At 43.7% G+C, this 17,774-nt stretch overlaps 1 protein-coding gene across 1 annotated transcript in view; it reads right to left on the bottom strand.

Annotated features, from left to right (window-relative positions):
- Nucleotides 1-17,774, bottom strand: part of MGARP (mitochondria localized glutamic acid rich protein) — a 77,573-nt gene that overhangs the window by 28,397 nt on the left and 31,402 nt on the right. The window contains 5 exon segments of the mRNA XM_073603916.1: nucleotides 9,192-9,401; nucleotides 11,700-11,909; nucleotides 13,931-14,088; nucleotides 14,090-14,111; nucleotides 14,857-15,048. Of these exon segments, the coding sequence (XP_073460017.1) occupies nucleotides 9,192-9,401; nucleotides 11,700-11,909; nucleotides 13,931-14,088; nucleotides 14,090-14,111; nucleotides 14,857-15,048 (792 nt within the window).

Raw genomic sequence — 17,774 nt, forward strand, 5'->3', positions numbered from 1 at the left:
TACTTGCAACCATATTATGTTTAGTTAGATATTTTTCTATGCACTTCTAAGTGCATTTGCTGCATTGGAAGGATCCAGCTCCACCCACATTGCCATATCTTTGTCACCTGATAAACCAAGCATTACCTTTGTATAAACCTATACAAAAAGGAATGTGCCTATTCTAAAAAAAGATTACTAAAATTTGGCAACCTTGGCTGGAGATTTCAGCCTCTGAAACTGCAAATTTGGCGTCATCATAATCCTCCCTTTAAATGGGTTAGATATGACTCTTGTACCTGAGTCTGGATTGAGGTGCGTGTGTTGTGGGTGGTTGTATGAGTGGATTGCTGTTTTTGCTTATTCTTTTTTTGTTTGTCGGTTTGCCCATGTTTATAGTAGAGCTGATTCTGCTAAAAGCTATGATACTTTATGGATGGTTTACTTTGTATTATCCTGCTACTTGTTGTTGGGCTCTGCGTAGCCAACTTCATCGCCCTGGTTTAGATGGAAATTGTTTTGTATGTTAAGGAAAAACTTAAAATAAACACCTTTTAAAAAAAAAACTGTTGGGTTGTTCACTCCTTCCCTTTCTCTACTTATGTGAAAAGCATTTTTTATTAAAAATTTTTTTTAGCTGGACATGAACTTTAAGAATTATTATGTGCAGGCCCTGTTTTGAGATCACTGAGAGCTAGTCATGCCATGATGTGTCTGCACCCAGCCCCACCATTGTATAATCATAACTCACACAATGAAGAATAGAGCTTTATTCATGTGTGAATAGGTAGGGCTTCTTGTTCCTGATTTAGACCAGTTCAGTGCTCCTCTGGAAAGGTGGCTAAACTTTTTTTAGAGACATGGTAACCCCACAATTATAGAGTGGTTTGGTCAGAGAAGTCCCTAAGATTTAAGAAGCTTTCTTAGTTTTTGAGGCAACAGCTATAACCAAAATACCACTTTCAAAATACCACTTTTAGGTAGCGTGACCCTTTAATTTATAATGCAACATGACAAAATAATTTGGTGAGCCATTGAAGCAAACGAGACAAAAAAAAAAACCTGTGAAGAATAATACCTAGTATATCAGTCAAAGTAAACTAGTTCAAAATGTGCAACAGTGCAAAGAAAATTGTGCAATCACACTGATTAGCAATCAGCACACACCAATGACCATAGATAATAGGTCAGAACCTGTCAAGCTGCCAATGACAGAGCCTTTCTTAATACATGATGACATATTCAAGCTGACACAGTGAAGCCAAATGAAGCTAATGTAATTTAACACACAGTACAGTAATCCCTGAGAAATGTTCACTAGCACCTTTGTGTAAGGCATGCAAGTCAAAATATATTTTCAGACTATAGCTTCAACTCAGACATCAGGCCGTTTTCACATACTGACACTTCTTGGCTGAATATTAGTGCATTACATAAAAATGTACATTATGCAACAAGTAAACACATATGCTTATGCTAATCCTGCCAAAGCCGCCATTGGCTGAGAGCGCTGATCGGGAGTTGGTCCGCTGCTGTTTTCCCACATGGTCATCTAACCGAAGCTGGCCAAATGGCCGGTTTCTGTTGGACAGACCGACCTACACACGGGCCAAATGTAGGACTTTTTTTTTTCAACCGGCCAATGTCTCCAACATTCGGCCCATGTGTACAGGGCTTAAGAGGCACAGGATTCTGTTAATCTGAGATAATTAGGATGTCCACAATCAGGCCATAACATCAACCTGGTAAAACTTACAAAACGTGAGAATAGATGACCGAGTGACAACCTTGCAAATCTGGAAAACAGTTGCCTGATGCCTAAAAGCCCAAGAGGCACTCACTGTAGCAACGGAACGCCTTGAGAGGAAAAAAGTGGAATTTTATCCTTAAGCCCATAAACTTGGACAATGAGCTGTCCTCCCTACTTCAAAATAGTCAAACAAGAATCTAGTTCCCCTTTATGGGGACTATCAAATATGACAAAAAGTCAGTTTTTCTAATATAAGCAGTGGCCAAGAGGTAAACTCAATAAAAAATACATGCAGATAGAGAAGGGAAATTTGCTTTTGATTAACCGGAGATGGAAGAACAATGTCCCAGTCTCAGTGAAAAGACAAAACAATCTTATCCTTGTGTAAAACCAAAAAGGGTTCTTTGCAGGATAAGGTTGCCAGCTCAGATACATCTTACAGAGGTAAAGGCAACAAGGAATACAAATTTGAGCGTGAGAGTGGAAAAGGGGATATTCCTACTAGGTTTATACTAGGTTCAAAAGGAGGTCTCTGAGGAGTTGTCAGAACCAAACTGAGATCCCACACAGGGTCTCAAAGGATTGTATAGTAGCGGCTACATGAGAGACACCCTGTGCAAATGTTTTACGAAAGAATGGGAGTCTAGCAGATCCGAAATCTAGTCATTGATGATACTCAGGGCAAAATATTGATCCAGGCCTGATCGCAAAAAAAGGTTAGGGTTTGTCCCATGGAGTATTTCCTGGGGGTGAAACTTTCTATGTTTATACCAGGCAAAAGTGGACCAGACCCTGAGATAGGAGATCTAATTGATCTGTAAGAGCCCATGTGGTGTCTGCCAGTAGACTGATCAAGTCGGAGTACCACATCTACCTGGGTCAGTTCTGAGTTATAAGGATCACTGGAATGCTCTCCATTTCAATCCACTGGAGTAGATGAGACAGGTGTTTCAGAGGAGGAAAGGCACAGATCAGGCCACACTGATACCATGGTGTCACCAGAGCATCCACTACATGCACCAAAGGAACTCTGCATCTGAAAACAAACCTGCTCAGTTTGGTGTTGAACCTGGAAACAACGAGGTCCACATGTGGCAACCTCCACCTATGGCACTATGACACCTATTACCTTTCTCCCAGATCCACCTTCTGCTGGCTAAGATAGCCTGCCTGTCAACTGTCCATGTCTGGAATGGGAACTACAGGCAATGAGGGAACATGAAGTTCTGAACATGTTAGTCCTTTATACCGCTCTTGCCACAGCAAGACTTCTGGTTCTTCCTTGATAATTGATGTAAGCCACTGCTGTGGTGTTGTCTGACTGGATCCTGATCGGAAAACCCAACGTTCAAGGTGTTCAGCATTGCAGGGACAACCAAAATGCTCGGAGTTGACCGGGAGAGGATATTACTCCTACTGCTATGCAGACAGAATGTTGTGTTGTAGGAGTCAGGAGTGGAACTAAGCAAATTGAACTGCCTTTAAGGAGGCTACCTTTAAAAACCACTTCAAGACCGCCGCACGACGATGTACGTCCAAACTTTGAACGGGGATATCGTTGTTATGGCAGCAGCTAGCTGCCATAACCCTGGTATCCCCGTTTTCGTGCGGCGGCCGGCTGTCAGATAAAAGTGGTTCCTGCGGCGGATTCGCCGCGAGATTACTTTTATCGGTGGCGGGAGAGGGCCCCCCCTCCCACCGCGATCCGGTGCCCTCCGCCGCTTACCGGAGCCGTCGGTAGCGGCGGAGGCGATCGCGTCCTATCTTGTGGTGTGTCTGGAGACAAGTGAGGCCAAGATGGCGCTCACTCGTCTCTAATACACTGCTGGGCGGAAGCAACGTCAATACGTCACTTCCGTCCACGCCTCTTAAAGGCACATTTTTTCAAATGTCATTTTTCTAAATGACTTTTTTTTTTTTATTGCATTTTAGTGTAAATATGAGATCTGAGGTCTTTTTGACCCCAGATCTCATATTTAAGAGGTCCTGCCATGCTTTTTTCTATTACAAGGGATGTTTTACAGTGTAAAAATAAATAAAATATTGTAAAATAAATAATAAAAATAAAAAAAAATTATTTTAAAACCCCCCTGTCCCGACGAGCTCGCGTGCAGAAGCAAACGCATACGCGAGTAGCGCCTGCATATGAAAACGGTGGTCAAACCACACATGTGAGGTATCGCCGCGACCGGTAGAGCGAGAGCAATAATTCTAGCCCTAGACCTCCTCTGTACCGCAAAATATGCAACCTGTAGAATTTTTTAAATGTCGCCTATGGAGATTTTTGAGGGTAAAAGTTTGACGCCATTCCACGAGCGGGCGCAATTTTCAAGCGTGACATGTTGGGTATCAATTTATTTGGCGTAACATTATATTTCACAATATAAAAAAAATTAGGCTAACTTTACTGTTGTCTTATTTTTTTATTCAAAAAAGTGAATTTTTTCCAAAAAAAAGTGCGCTTTTAAGACCGCTGCGCAAATACGGTGCAAAAAAAAAGTATTGCAATGACCGCCATTTTATTCTCTAGGGTGTTAGAAGAAAAACCATATATAATGTTTGGGGGTTCTAAGTAATTTTCTAGCAGAAAAACCTGTTTTAAACATGTAAACACCTAAAATCCAAAACGAGGCTGGTCCTTAAGTGGTTAAGCCCAGAACACTCATGTAAAATCGCAAAGCTGGACAGCTCCTAGAAAGTAGAGTCTAAGTTTGGCAATGGAGAGTCAATTTTTTTCTTGGGGAAGAAAAAGTCTGACTTGGGCTGTGTCTAGAACAAGACACTGATATCTGAAGGTTCAGAAACCAACCAAACCTTTTTAGGGTGTGAGCTGACTATTCTCTTAACAGGAGGTTGTCCAGGTATCCCACAATGGGAATGAGCAGAGAGTGTAGCAAGGCCAAAACCTTGGTGAACAATTGAGGTGTGGATGATAGGCCAAATAGCAGGTGTACAGACTGGTAAGTGTGTTGTGCCCACAGCAAAACATAGTTATAACGTTGATGTGCTAGAAAGAGGGCGAAATATAAATATGCATCTTTGATGTCTACAAGGATAGTTAGTCTCCCTGATGGAGGGAAGCTATGACAGACTGGGCGAATTCAATGCAGAACTTTTTTTATATTCTGTTGCATACATGACAGATATACAGAATTATCTGTCGAGTACCGACAGATATTGAGACTTGAAGGTGTTTACATTATAGCAATATAATAAACAAAATGGCACATATGCAAATAAACCATCTTGTATGTCTTCCCAATCATGGATAATTACTAACATTGCAAATATCACAAAAAAAAGCACATTTAAGGCTGATCGTTCAACTCCCTGTGAAGCCGATTTACTCCAGACCTCCCAAATTTTATGTACGATTTCTGTTATCAAAGATAATCTTCTCATAGGAGATTTATTCGTTGACCGATTATATTAACAATGTAGGAGCAGCCGAATGTATCCACCTAATAGCTATCATCTTACGTGTAATAAACAGCGTTTCTTTTCTTAACAAAAGTTCTAGTCTCATCCAGAATGCTGAAGAGACAGATTTCTTTGGTACAGGTTCCAGACAGAGATAATAAATGGTAACCATAGCAACCACATGTTTCCAGTATCTGGATATCACCAGGCAGGACTAAATAAAATGAATAAAGTCGGCCTGGGTCTGTGCACATCTCATACAGTTTTGCAGAGGGCATACATCTCATTGTATGTAGGTGAACTGGACATTAGAAGTGCACCCCCAGTGGTGACTTGGGCTTCTTTACAGCGCTCCCTTTGCAGCAGCATTGGCAGAGTTCAGTGCTAAAAGTGGCTGAGAGAACGCGCTACGCATGTGCAGTATTTGAATGAGCCAGAGTGACCACTGGGGGCACAATTCTAATGTCGACCCATTCTGTCATTAAGGAGGATCAGTTACTAAAGCGTTTTTTTGGTGATGCTGCCCATAACCTTAATGTATCGAGGGGGAAAAAGAGCCACTATATAAACAGAGGAGTCATATGTAATGCACCAGGGATGCTGAAATGCATGGAGGATTTTTTGGAAAATGGCCATTAGGCCCTCTTTACATGAGACAGACTCTGTTCTGATCAGCAGGGGATCCGCTCACAGATCCCCTGCTGATTGGAGCAGAGCGGACAGATGACAGGTCTGTGCCGCTCAGTTTCTGCAGAGTGGACATGAACAGAGCCTGCTCTGCTCTATGGGCGGCCAGGTGTAAACGGACTTTGCTGTCCGTTTACACCAGGCTACCTCCAATCCACATACATGGAGTAGGACGGATCCCCTTCCATTTCTCCTTAGCGGACCGGATTGGAGGTAGGCAGGTGTAAACGGACGCAAGTTATAGCAAATAAAGCAAAAAAAGATATAACAAATAAAAAAGTAATATAACATATACCATTTTTACACACGTCATGTCTCCTTTTTTTTTTTTATTATTATGCAGCCGCTTAATTTTTTGTAAAATTCTGTGCACTATGGCAACCTGGAGGCGTTCTATACGCACCTGTTGTACAGAATGCCCCCAGAAAAGGTAATATCCTGCTTGAGTGATTGGCTCACAGATCTTCCCAGAAGTCTGCACTAAGATACAAGTCAATTTTCTAGGCACCCCGCAATATGTGTTTCAGTTTTGGTAAGATACTCCCCAAAAGGGATGCTTACACTGCAGCTTTTTCATTAGAACATTGAGAGCACACCAGCCGGTAATAATGAGCCAGACTCTTCCTTTCAGAATCAGTCTGCAAAAGACATGGTAAAACAAACAGCTATTTCTTCAGAGCAATAAAAGGTAGGACTCTGCTACAAGGTTTTGTAAAATCCCTGCAATGTACATTGATAACCCAGAAGAGATTGTTTTTTTTTTTCTCAACAAAAGTAGAGTTACTAAGGAGTTCATCCTGAGAGGAAAAGCACTACATCAAGTTAAAGTGATTGTAAAGTCTTGTTTTTTCCCTATAAAAATAACAAATATGTCATACTTACCTGTTCTGTTGCAGTGGATTTGCACAAAGCAGTGTTGTGCTCCAGACCCCTCCCTCCTGTTCAGTGCCCCCACAGCAAGCAGCTTGCTATGGGGGCACCCGAGCCGAGTCACAGATCCCTATGTCCATTCAGACAAGGAGCCCTGACCCGGCTCCACCCCCTCTCCCTCCTGATTGGCTAGCTGACTTTGTCTCAGCCAATCAGGGAGAGAGAATCTCGGATTCCTGAAACATCGTTGGACAGAGAGGGACCTCAGGTAAGAATTAGAGTATTGGGGGGGTGAGGGGGGCTGCTGCACACAGAAGGCTTTTTATCTTAATGCATAGAATGCATTAAGATAAAAAAACCTTCTGCCTTTGCAACCACTTTAAGTTTTAACTAAGGTCGCTTCCCGACCAGCGCATGCCGATATGCGTCAGCAGAATGGCACTGGTGGGCAAAAGGGCGTACAGGTACGTTCCCTTTAAGAAGCGGCGCTGCAGGCGCTCGCCACGTTCTCCATGACCGTGGGTCCCGCAAACTCGATGTCTGCCGGGTGCCCGCGATCGTGTCACGGAGAGGTAGAATAGGGAGATGCTTTTGTAAACAAAGCATTTCCCCGTTCTGCCTAGTGACAGGACAGAGATCACTGCTCTCTGTCATCGAGAGCAGTGATCGCTGTCATGTGTGTTGTAGCCCCCCCCAGTTAGAATCACTTACTAGGACACACTTAACCCCTTCATCGCCCCCTAGTGGTTAACCCCTTCACTGCCAGTGTCATTTACACAGTAATCAATGCATTTTCAAAGCACTGATCACTGTATAAATGACAATGGTCTCAAAATAGTGTCAAAAATGTCCGATGTGTCCGCCATAATGTCGCAGTCCCGATAAAAATCACAGGTCGCTGCCATTACTAATAAAAATAAATAAATAATAATAAAAATGCCATAAAACTATCCCCTATTTTGTAGACGCTACAACTTTTGTGCAAACCAATCAATATACGCTTATTGCGATTTTTTACCAAAAATATGTAGAAGAATACATATCGTCCTAAACTGAGGAAAAAAATAGTTTTTTTATATATTTTTGGGGGATATTTATTATAGCAAAAAGTAAAAAATAATGCGTTTTTTTTCAAAATTGTCGCTCTTTTTTTGTTTATAGCACAAAAAGAAGCGGCGCTGCAGGCGCTCGCCACGTTCTCCGTGACCGCGGGTCCCGCAAACTCGATGTCTGCCGGGTGCCCGCGATCGTGTCACGGAGAGGTAGAACGGGGAGATGCTTTTGTAAACAAAGCATTTCCTCGTTCTGCCTAGTGACAGGACAGAGATCGCTGCTCTCCGTCATCGAGAGCAGTGATCGCTGTCATGTGTGTTGTAGCCCCCCCCAGTTAGAATCACTCCCTAGGACACACTTAACCCCTTCATCGCCCCCTAGTGGTTAACCCCTTCACTGCCAGTGTCATTTACACAGTAATCAATGCATTTTCAAAGCACTGATCACTGTATAAATGACAATGGTCTCAAAATAGTGTAAAAAATGTCCGATGTGTCCGCCATAATGTCGCAGTCCCGATAAAAATCACAGATCGCTGCCATTACTAATAAAAATAAATAAATAATAATAAAAATGCCATAAAACTATCCCCTATTTTGTAGACGCTACAACTTTTGTGCAAACCAATCAATATACGCTTATTGCGATTTTTTTACCAAAAATATGTAGAAGAATACATATCGGCCTAAACTGAGGAAAAAAATATTTTTTTATACATTTTAGGGGGATATTTATTATAGCAAAAAGTAAAAAAATAATGCGTTTTTTTTCAAAATTGTCGCTCTTTTTTTGTTTATAGCACAAAAAATAAAAACCGCAGAGGTGATCAAATACCACCAAAAGAAAGCTCTATTTGAAGGAAAAAAGGACGTCAATTTTGTTTGGGTACAACCGCGCAATTGTCAGTTAAAGTGACGCAGTGCCGAATCGCAAAAAGTGTCCTGGTCAGGAAGGGGGTAAATCCTTCCGGGGCTAAAGTGGTTAAAGTATATGTAAAGTCAAAACTTTTTTTTTTGGAAGAGTTAGAACCCTTTTCAAGTTTTTATTGCTCTTTATGCCCCAGCTGGGGAGATTCATTCTATCTATTGGCCCTGGTGACCATTGTCATAAAGATTGGGGAAAAAACTTTTTTGGGTTGTCAGCAGAACAGGAAGTAAAGAAAAACCAATTCTGCTGACAAAGAGTGGATATCCCCTCATTTCCCCTCATATCCTCTCATTTTGGAGAGATCTTCTCTTCCTTCCTGTATCCCTGAAAGTGAACAGAAATCTCCCTGACAGTAAGTAGACAGCAAAAAAAACAAACATGACAGGGGTCATAAAATGTACAGTATGTACAGTAAACCCTAAAAGTGAACTTCTCTAATTTGCTCCCTTTTGGTCTGTTAAATACACAATTGAAAGCATTTTGTTATAATGTAACTGATCATAACCTTGATCTGTAGAGACCACTGTGCTCACTGCTGGTTCCTCCTCTGAAGGTGACAAGGTGGCCTCTTCCTCAGCAACGGGTTGCTCTTTCTCCAGAGATGTAGTGGGGACAGCTTCCTGTTCGGTGACCTCTTCTGCTACAGCTTCTTTTATGCCTGCTTCCACAGCCTCCACAGTTATTTCAGAGACTTCCCCGGTTTCCACCGTCACACCTTTTAAAGGATTTGAGTAAATTTGATATAGCTCCACTGCAAAATACATACATATCCAAGGAGCGCACACATACACACACCTATGCAAAATGAAAAGCTTGAGCATATCTATAGCTTCTGACTATTTGATGCGTCCTGTTTTCAGTAGAAACAATTTGGCAAAATGCAGGACTTTGTTTGGTCAGGTCATAGGTGCAGGAACTCCCTAAAAACATCCACAGCAAACCCCACCCCACAGAGGAGAGTAGTAATGTGGCACATTCTGCATGCTGTGTCAAATAAAGAGTGTGGCCAGACTGCAACAGTGTGAAAGTCTTAAGTGGGCATTGGTGAATAAAACAAGGAGCGTGTAACACAAAAAGTGGCAAAATTCAGGAGTGCACTACACACAAGGTGGCTGGGTTCAGGAGTGTGTAACACAAAAGGTGGCTGGGCTCAGGAACACGTAACACAAAGGGTGTCTGGGGCTCAGGGGTGCATAAAACAAAAGGTGGCTGGGCTCAGGAGTGCGTAACACACAGGGTGACTGGGTTCAGGAGATGTAACATACAGGGTGGCTAGGTTCAGGAGTGTAAAACACACAGGGTGGCTGGGTACAGGAGTGTAAAACACACAGGGTGGCTGGGTACAGGAGTGTAAAACACACAGGGTGGCTGGGTACAGGAGTGTAAAACACACAGGGTGGCTGGGTACAGGAGTGTAAAACACACAGGGTGGCTGGGTTCAGGAATGTGAAACACACAGGGCGGCTGGGTTCAGGAATGTGAAACACACAGGGCGGCTGGGTTCAGGAATGTGAAACACACAGGGCGGCTGGGTTCAGGAGTGTGAAACACACAGGGTGGCAGGGTTCAGGAGTGCGTAACACACAGGGTGGCTGGGTTCAGGAGATGTAACACAGGGTGGTTGGGTTCAGGAGTGTGTAACACACAGGGTGGCTGGGTTCAGGAGTGTGAAACACACAGGATGTCTGGGTTCAGGAGTGAGTAACATACAGGGTGGCTGGGTTCAGGAGTGTGTAACACAAAAGATGGCTGGGCTCAGGAGGGCGTAACACAAAAGGTGGCTGGGTTCAGGAGTAGGTAACACAAAACGTGGCTGGCCTCAGGAGTGCATAACACACAGGGTGGCTGGGTTCAGGAGATGTAACACACAGGGTAGCTGGGTTCAGGAGTGTGTAACACACAGGGTGGCTTGGTTCAGGAGTGTGAAACACACAGGGTGGCTAGGTTCTGGAGTGGGTAATGCACAGGGTGGAGGGGTTCAGGAGTGTATAACACACAGAGTGGCAAAGTTCTGAGGTGTGTAACACACGCAGGGTTTAGAAGTGTGTAACATGCAGAGTGACAAGGTTCAGGAGTGCATAACATGAAGAGTGGCTGGGTTCAGTTCATAATACACAGGGTGGTGGGTTTCAGAGTTCGTAACACAATAATGGCAGGGTTCAGGAGTGCCTAACACACAGGGTGGCAGGGTTCAGGACTGTGTAACACACAGGTTGGTGGGGTTTAGGGGTGTGCAACAAACAGGGTGGCTGGGTTCTGGGGTGGGTAATACACAGGGTGGAGGGGTTCAGGAGTGCATAACAACACAGAGTGGCAAAGTTCTGGAGTGTGTAACACACAAGGTGGCAGGGTTCAGAAGTGTGTAACATGCAGAGTGGCAAGGTTCAGGAGTGCATAACATGCAGAGTGGCTGGGTTCAGTTCATAATACACAGGGTGGTGGGGTTCAGAGTACGAAACACAATGATGGCAGGGTTCAGGAGTGCCTAACACACAGGGTGACAGGGCACAGGAGTGCCTAACACACAGAGTGGCAGGGTTCAGGAGTGCCTAACACACAGGGTGTCAGGATTCAGGAGTGCCTAACACACAGAGTGGTTGGGTTCAGGAGTGGCAGAGCTCAGGAATGTGTCAAACACAGAGTAGCAGGGTTTAGACGTGTAAGGTCTAAACAAGGTTCTGGAGTGTTATGCTAGTTCAAACTTTTAGGGCTCATTTACACTGGTGGCAATCCTTGCCACTCCTCTGAATAGTTGTAACCAGAACAAGGGGTGAGGAGAAACCTATTCTGCTGACAAATGTTTAGGAGTGGATACTCCCTCACTTTGGAGAGATCTTCTCTTACTTCCTGCTGTATCCTTGAAAATGAGGAGAAATCTCCCTGACAATACAAAGAAAGTAAAAAAAAAACTAAAAAAAAACAAAACAAAAACTAAAAGTGAGCTTCTCTACATTGCTCCCTTTTAGTCTATTAAATACACAATTGAAAGTATATAGATATATATGATCATAACCTTGCTCTGTAGAAGCCCCTTCATTCACTGCTGGCTCCTCCTCTGAAGGTGACAAGGAGGCCTCCTCTTTAGCAGCAGGCTGCTCTTGCACCATAGACGTAGTGGGGGCGGCTTCCTGTTCAGTGACCTCTTCTGCTATGGCTTCCTCTAAGACTGCTTTAACAACCTCCACTGTTGTTTCAGAGACTTCCCCAGTTTCCACTGTCACACCTTTTAAAGGATTTGAGTAATGAAGATGCAGCTCCACTACAGAATACATACAATATTTATCCAAGGAGCGCACACATGTAACTATGCAAAATGAAGAGCTTGAGCATATCTATAGCTTTTGACTACTTGGCTCCTCCTGTTTTTAGTAGAAACACTTTGGCTAAATGCAGGACTTTTTTATTGTGGTCAGGGAACGGGTGCAGGCCCCCCCCCCCAACCTTCCCATGCCACCTGTGTGGGGGAGTTGTGATGTGGCACATTCTGTGAGCTGCATAAATAGGTGGGTGTAACCAATTTGGTACAATGGGGGGGTCTCAAAGGGGCACTGTTAAATAAAACAAAGAGTACTAGGGTTCAATTGTGCGTAACAGATTGGCTGGGTTCAATTGTGCGTAATACAGAGTGGTAGAGTTCAGGAGTGTGTGAAGCAGGGCTTGCAGGGTTTAGGGGAGCATTATGCTAGTTCAAATTTTTTGCCACATTTACACTGGTGGTAGTTCTTGCTACCCTTCTGAAAAGCGACCCACAGGGGAACACTTTTCAAAGAGTGGTTGACAGGCAACTGGGAGGTGATCAATGTTGTAGAGATGGATAAGACAAGAAATGGGGTTTGAAAGAGAAACCTGAGCAAGGACCTCTCCAACTAGGTCCTGTCTCTTTCAGAAGGATTGGGACTATTGCGGTACCAAGAGGAATGTAGAAAGACTTTGTTAAAACGTAAAAAATTTATTTGAAGTAACTATAAGTTCCCCCTTACTTCCTTTCCGTGCCTGCCTTTGCTCTGTTTCTCCCCCCTCCCCCTTTTTTCCCCCCTTTCCTTGCCCCCCCTTTCCTTCCCCTCTTCCCCCTTCGCTTCCCATTCCTTCCTCCCTCCCTCACTTACCCCCCTTTTTCCTCCCCCCCCCCTCCTTCCCCTTCCCCTTCTTTTCTCTATCTCCTTTTTCTTTTTCCCTTTTTTTCTCCCCACAACCATCCCCTGATCTGCGGCTGGTTCTTCTCCTTTTCCTTCTCCATTCCTGTTCCCTCCTTCCTTATCTTTCTTCTTCTCCCCATCATCATACCATCTTCAGTGATCTATTTTTCTCCCTTTCCTCTTCCTTCCCGTTTGCCAACTTGACACTCCCGGGTGGTTTCTCAAGTAGAACACACACCGTATTAAATTCTAAATTCTTCTCATTACATTTTTTCACAATAGTATCACCCCATTTTGCCTCCCTGGCTCGCCCCCGGGGGAACGCCTTTTGAGGGCGTCTCACAGTATCGCTCCAAAAACCTTTGTGGTTATAGGTTGGTGAGTGCAACTTTTAAATTTCAAATATGTTCTCCAATACTATTTTGTGTTTCCCATGACATTTGTCCTTTTTCTTTTCTGTTATGTTGATACTGTATTGTTTTTTTCATCTTTGTAGATTATATACTATCAGACGCCTCCTGAAGAAGTGGCTGTGACCGCGAAACTGTAGAGGTCACGTCTGCAAGTATTATACTATACAACCTCTGTTTATGCATCTGTGTGGGCATTAGTCCTACTAAGTGTCAACAATGCTGTAACAATCCCTGTTTTTTGTGTATGTTAAATCATGACAATGTATATGATGTGTCCTTTGTAGGACTTTTTATAGTTACTTCAAATAAATTTTTTACGTTTTAACAAAGTCTTTCTACATTCCTCTTGGTACCGCAATAGTCCCAATCCTTCTGAAAGAGACAGGACCTAGTTGGAGAGGTCCTTGCTCAGGTTTCTCTTTCAAACCCCATTTCTTGTCTTATTCATATTCAGGATGATGGTACCTATTAATGGCACTATACCTCTTTTTGTAAACCATGTGGCACACACTTGAACTTTAGTTGTAGAGATGGAAGAAAATTTTTTGAATTGGTACCAGAACAGACGGTGAAGAGAAACCTATTCTGCTGACAAAAAAAAAGTATGCAAAGCCTAAAAGTGAATGTCTCTAAGTTACTCCCTTTTGGTCTGTTAAATACACAATTGAAAGCATTTTATTATATCTGATCATAACCTTGATCTGTAGAAGCCTTTGCGTTCACTGCTGGCTCCTCTTCAGCAGTAGGTTGCTCTTGCACCATAGATGTAGTGGGGGCAGCTTCCTGTTCAGTGACCTCCTCCGCTATGGTTTCCTCTATGACTGCTTCAACAGCCTCCACTGTTGTTTCAGTCTTCCCTGGTTTCAACGGTCACACCTTTTAAAGGATTTTAGTAGAGATGATGCAGCTCCACTACAGAATACATACAGTATATATTCAAGGAGCACACACATGTAACTATACAAAATGAAAAGCTTGAGTATATCTATAGCTTTTGACTATTTGGCTCCTCCTGTTTTTCATAGAAACACTTTGGCTAAATGCAGGACTTTTTTGTTGTTGTCAGGGAATAGGTGCAGGAATCCCCCCCGCCGCCTGTGTGGGAGAGTTGTGATGTGGCACATTCTGTGAGCTGCATCAAATGGTGGGTGTGGCTAATTTGGTACAATGGGAGGGTCTCAAAGGGGCACTGTTAAATAAAACAAAGAGTTCCAGGGTTCAGCAGTGCGTAATACGAAGTGGCTGGGTTTAATTGGGCGTAATACAAAGTGGTAGTGTTCAGGAGTGTGATTATGCACGGGTTGCAGGTTTTAGGAGTGCAATATGCTAGTTCAAATTTTTATGGCGCATTTACACTGGTAGCAGTCTTTGCTACCCTTCCGAAAAGCAACCCGTGGTGGAACACTTTTCAGAGAGTGGTTGACAGACAGCTGGGAGGTTACCAATGTTGTAGAGATGGAAGAACGTTTTTTGAGTTGGTACCAGAACAGGAGGTGAAAAGAAACCTATTGTGCTGACAAAAAAAAATGTATGTAAAGCCTAAAAGTGAATGCTTCTATGCTGCTCCCTTTTGGTCTGTTAAATACACAATTGAAAGCATTTTGCTATATCTGATCATAACCTTGCTTTGTAGAAGCCTCTGCATTAATTGCTGGCTCCTTCTTTGAAAGTGACAAGGAGGCCTCCTCTTCAGTAACAGGTTGCTCTTGCTCCATAGACGTAGTGGGGGCCTGTTCAGTGACCGCTTCCTCTATGACTGCTTCAACAGCTTCCACTGTTATTTCAGAGACTTTTCCAGTTTCCTCTGTCACACCTTTTAAAGGATTTCATTAAAGATGATGCAGCTCCACTACAGAATACATACAGTATATATCCAAGGAGCACAGACGTTTCTATGCAAAATGAAGAGCATGCGCATATCGATAGCTTCTTACCATTTGAGTATTCGTAGAAACACTTTGACTAAATGAAGGGCTCTCAGGCACTACCAGAATAGGTGCAATAACTCCACCCCCCCCCCCCTGGCCCCCCGCCGCCGCAACCTTTTCTCACTGCCCGTGGAGGAGAGTTGTGGTGTGGAGCATTCTGAATGCCTCATCAAATGGTATGTATGGCCAATTTGGTAAAATAAGAGGGCCTTAAAAGGGTGGTGATAAATAAATTCAGGAGTGTGCAACACAAAGAGTGCCAGGGTTCAAAGTGCATAAAACACAGAGTGGCAGGGGTAGGTTAGGAGGAGCACATCAGGTGAAAATAGGGGCATGGAGGGGGTGAACAGGGGGCATGGGGGATATTTGCTCTGTGCTAGAAGGGGACAGCTGGCAGTAATATGTTATATGCTCAGTGCCGATATGAAGTTAATCATAGCACCTCAGATCAGTGGTGGGGAGGTAGACAAGGCCACACAGCACCCTCAGTCCCCCACATGTAATACACACACACACACACACACACACAGTGCCCTTCACTCCCATCCCCTGGTGCTATCACTTTTCAGATGACAGAGATACACAGTGTGCTATTTGAGAATCCAGACACTCATTACCGTACAGACAGCTGAGAGCAGCAATCATTCCACATCCTGTGTGCAGCAAGAATGGATCTGGAGAGCTGTTCTCCAATTCCCATCTTTGCTACTCACTACATTCTCATTGTCCTACAGTCCCACACTGGACATTGATTGGTCTCCCACAGCTCAGCCTAAAATTAGTGCAGGGTAGGGAGGGTTCTGTGTGAGCCTCAGGGAGAAGTACACGTCACTTGTAAACACAGAAGCTGGACTTCTATGTTTACAAGTGACAGAGGGAGCGGTGAGTACAGGCCAGAGTTGGAGGTAGTGGACAGGGTACTGACAAATCTCAGATAAAAAAAAAAGCCCTGACTAAATGACAATTTTTTTTTAATTGGCAGAGACTGTTTTGTCATTTTCTAGGCTACCCTCAAAATGAGATTTTCATTCAAGACACAGAATATACACAGAGCCTAAGACCAATGGTAAAACAAATAAGCCTAGAAATGACAGATTACAGATGCAGATGCATTGATCTTTGCCTTCCTCTGAATTAGTCACAAATTGGCCCCTTTATTGGCAAACCTGGGAACAGTAAAATATCTAAGGCTTCATGTATACTTGCTGCTTTTGGCATTTTTTTTTTTGCCAAACACCCTAACCGTAATTCAATAAAAGCCTATGTGTCCATGTAGGCTTTTAGCTGAGTTTAGGAGCAGCCACATTTGGGGGAGGTTAAACCTCTCTCTGGCCAAAGACCGCTGAACGTGGCAATAACTCATGTAAACCAAGGTACTGGTTAGCGTTTTTCCACGGCCGGCATCCTGGGGAGGTTAGTGTGCATTAAGTCTAAGAGAGACTACACTATCCAATGACTGTTCATGTTCTTCTAGTTTTATAGAGGAACATAGGAACCCCTATAACACTTAATGTCACCTTTTAAGGCCCAAATGTGGAAGCTAAGAGGGTTTATTGTATGGGACAGTTTACCAAAGAGTGGTGTAGGACCCTACTTGTACACAGCTCCAGAGAGACCCAGGAGTCACATCATGTAGTGGCAGTAACTACAGACAGTGGGAACTACTTGCAGATTGTAAACTGTAACAAAGGTTTTGTTGTTACATTGCCCTGACGGCTCCAAAGAGCAGTGGAGGCCCATTCATAAGGAGCCCAAGGATGCCGTCCCCCTAGTTTCTATGCAGAGAGTTCTCCGGGGTTCTTTTTGTTTTGCAAAGCACAATTAGGGCAGGAGGCCCTAATTGGCTTCAAAAAGGGTGGGTTTGGGGCGCAGAGCACTGCGCCCACCCCCTTTGTGACAATAGCAAATCAACATTCGCTATTGTCTTCCTGCTTCTCCTCCTGGCCAATCAGGTCCTGTGACCGGATTGACCAGGAGGAGAAGCCACCCAGGACCTGGCGGGCTTGCAAGCAGGGCTGGCGGCAAACAAGACACCCCCCCCCCTCTCAAAAATGGAGCACCAGCCACCACTGGCAAAGAGTCTCTCAGGCCTCGTTCACACTTGCAGTTTGGGACAGTAGAAAGAATAGGCAGTTGAGCCACAGCTTTCAGCACCCCAACCTACAATAGCTGACAGATGGCACAGCAAGAACTATACCGCAGCACACATCCAACAGTACTGCCCCTCAAACACGACCAATTCAAGTGTAATGCAAGCCAATGCAGGATTTTAGACTTAAAACAGGGAGGTGAGGTGGAGTCATATCGCCTCCTGGCCATTTGTCAAACTCCTCTGAAAAGAAATCCACCACAGATCGGTTGTCAAAGGGGAGGCAAGGGCTGCTGCAAACGTGAATGAAACAATCAGGGTGGTGGCAAATAATAGGAGCCAACACGACCAGAAGTGTTGGATTTCTATACCTATGCAGTGCACCCAACCAACAAAATAAGCAAATAATACATATACCCAATTATTTCTGTAAGTATTGAATAAAGTGTTCAAAATCAGAAGAGTAATCTGGTGAAATAAACCTTAAAAGTCTTCAAAAAAACATTTTGAAAGTTTGCTGCA

Source organism: Aquarana catesbeiana, linkage group LG01, assembly GCF_042186555.1.
Source record: "Aquarana catesbeiana isolate 2022-GZ linkage group LG01, ASM4218655v1, whole genome shotgun sequence".
In the NCBI taxonomy this organism is placed as follows: Eukaryota; Metazoa; Chordata; class Amphibia; order Anura; family Ranidae; genus Aquarana; species Aquarana catesbeiana.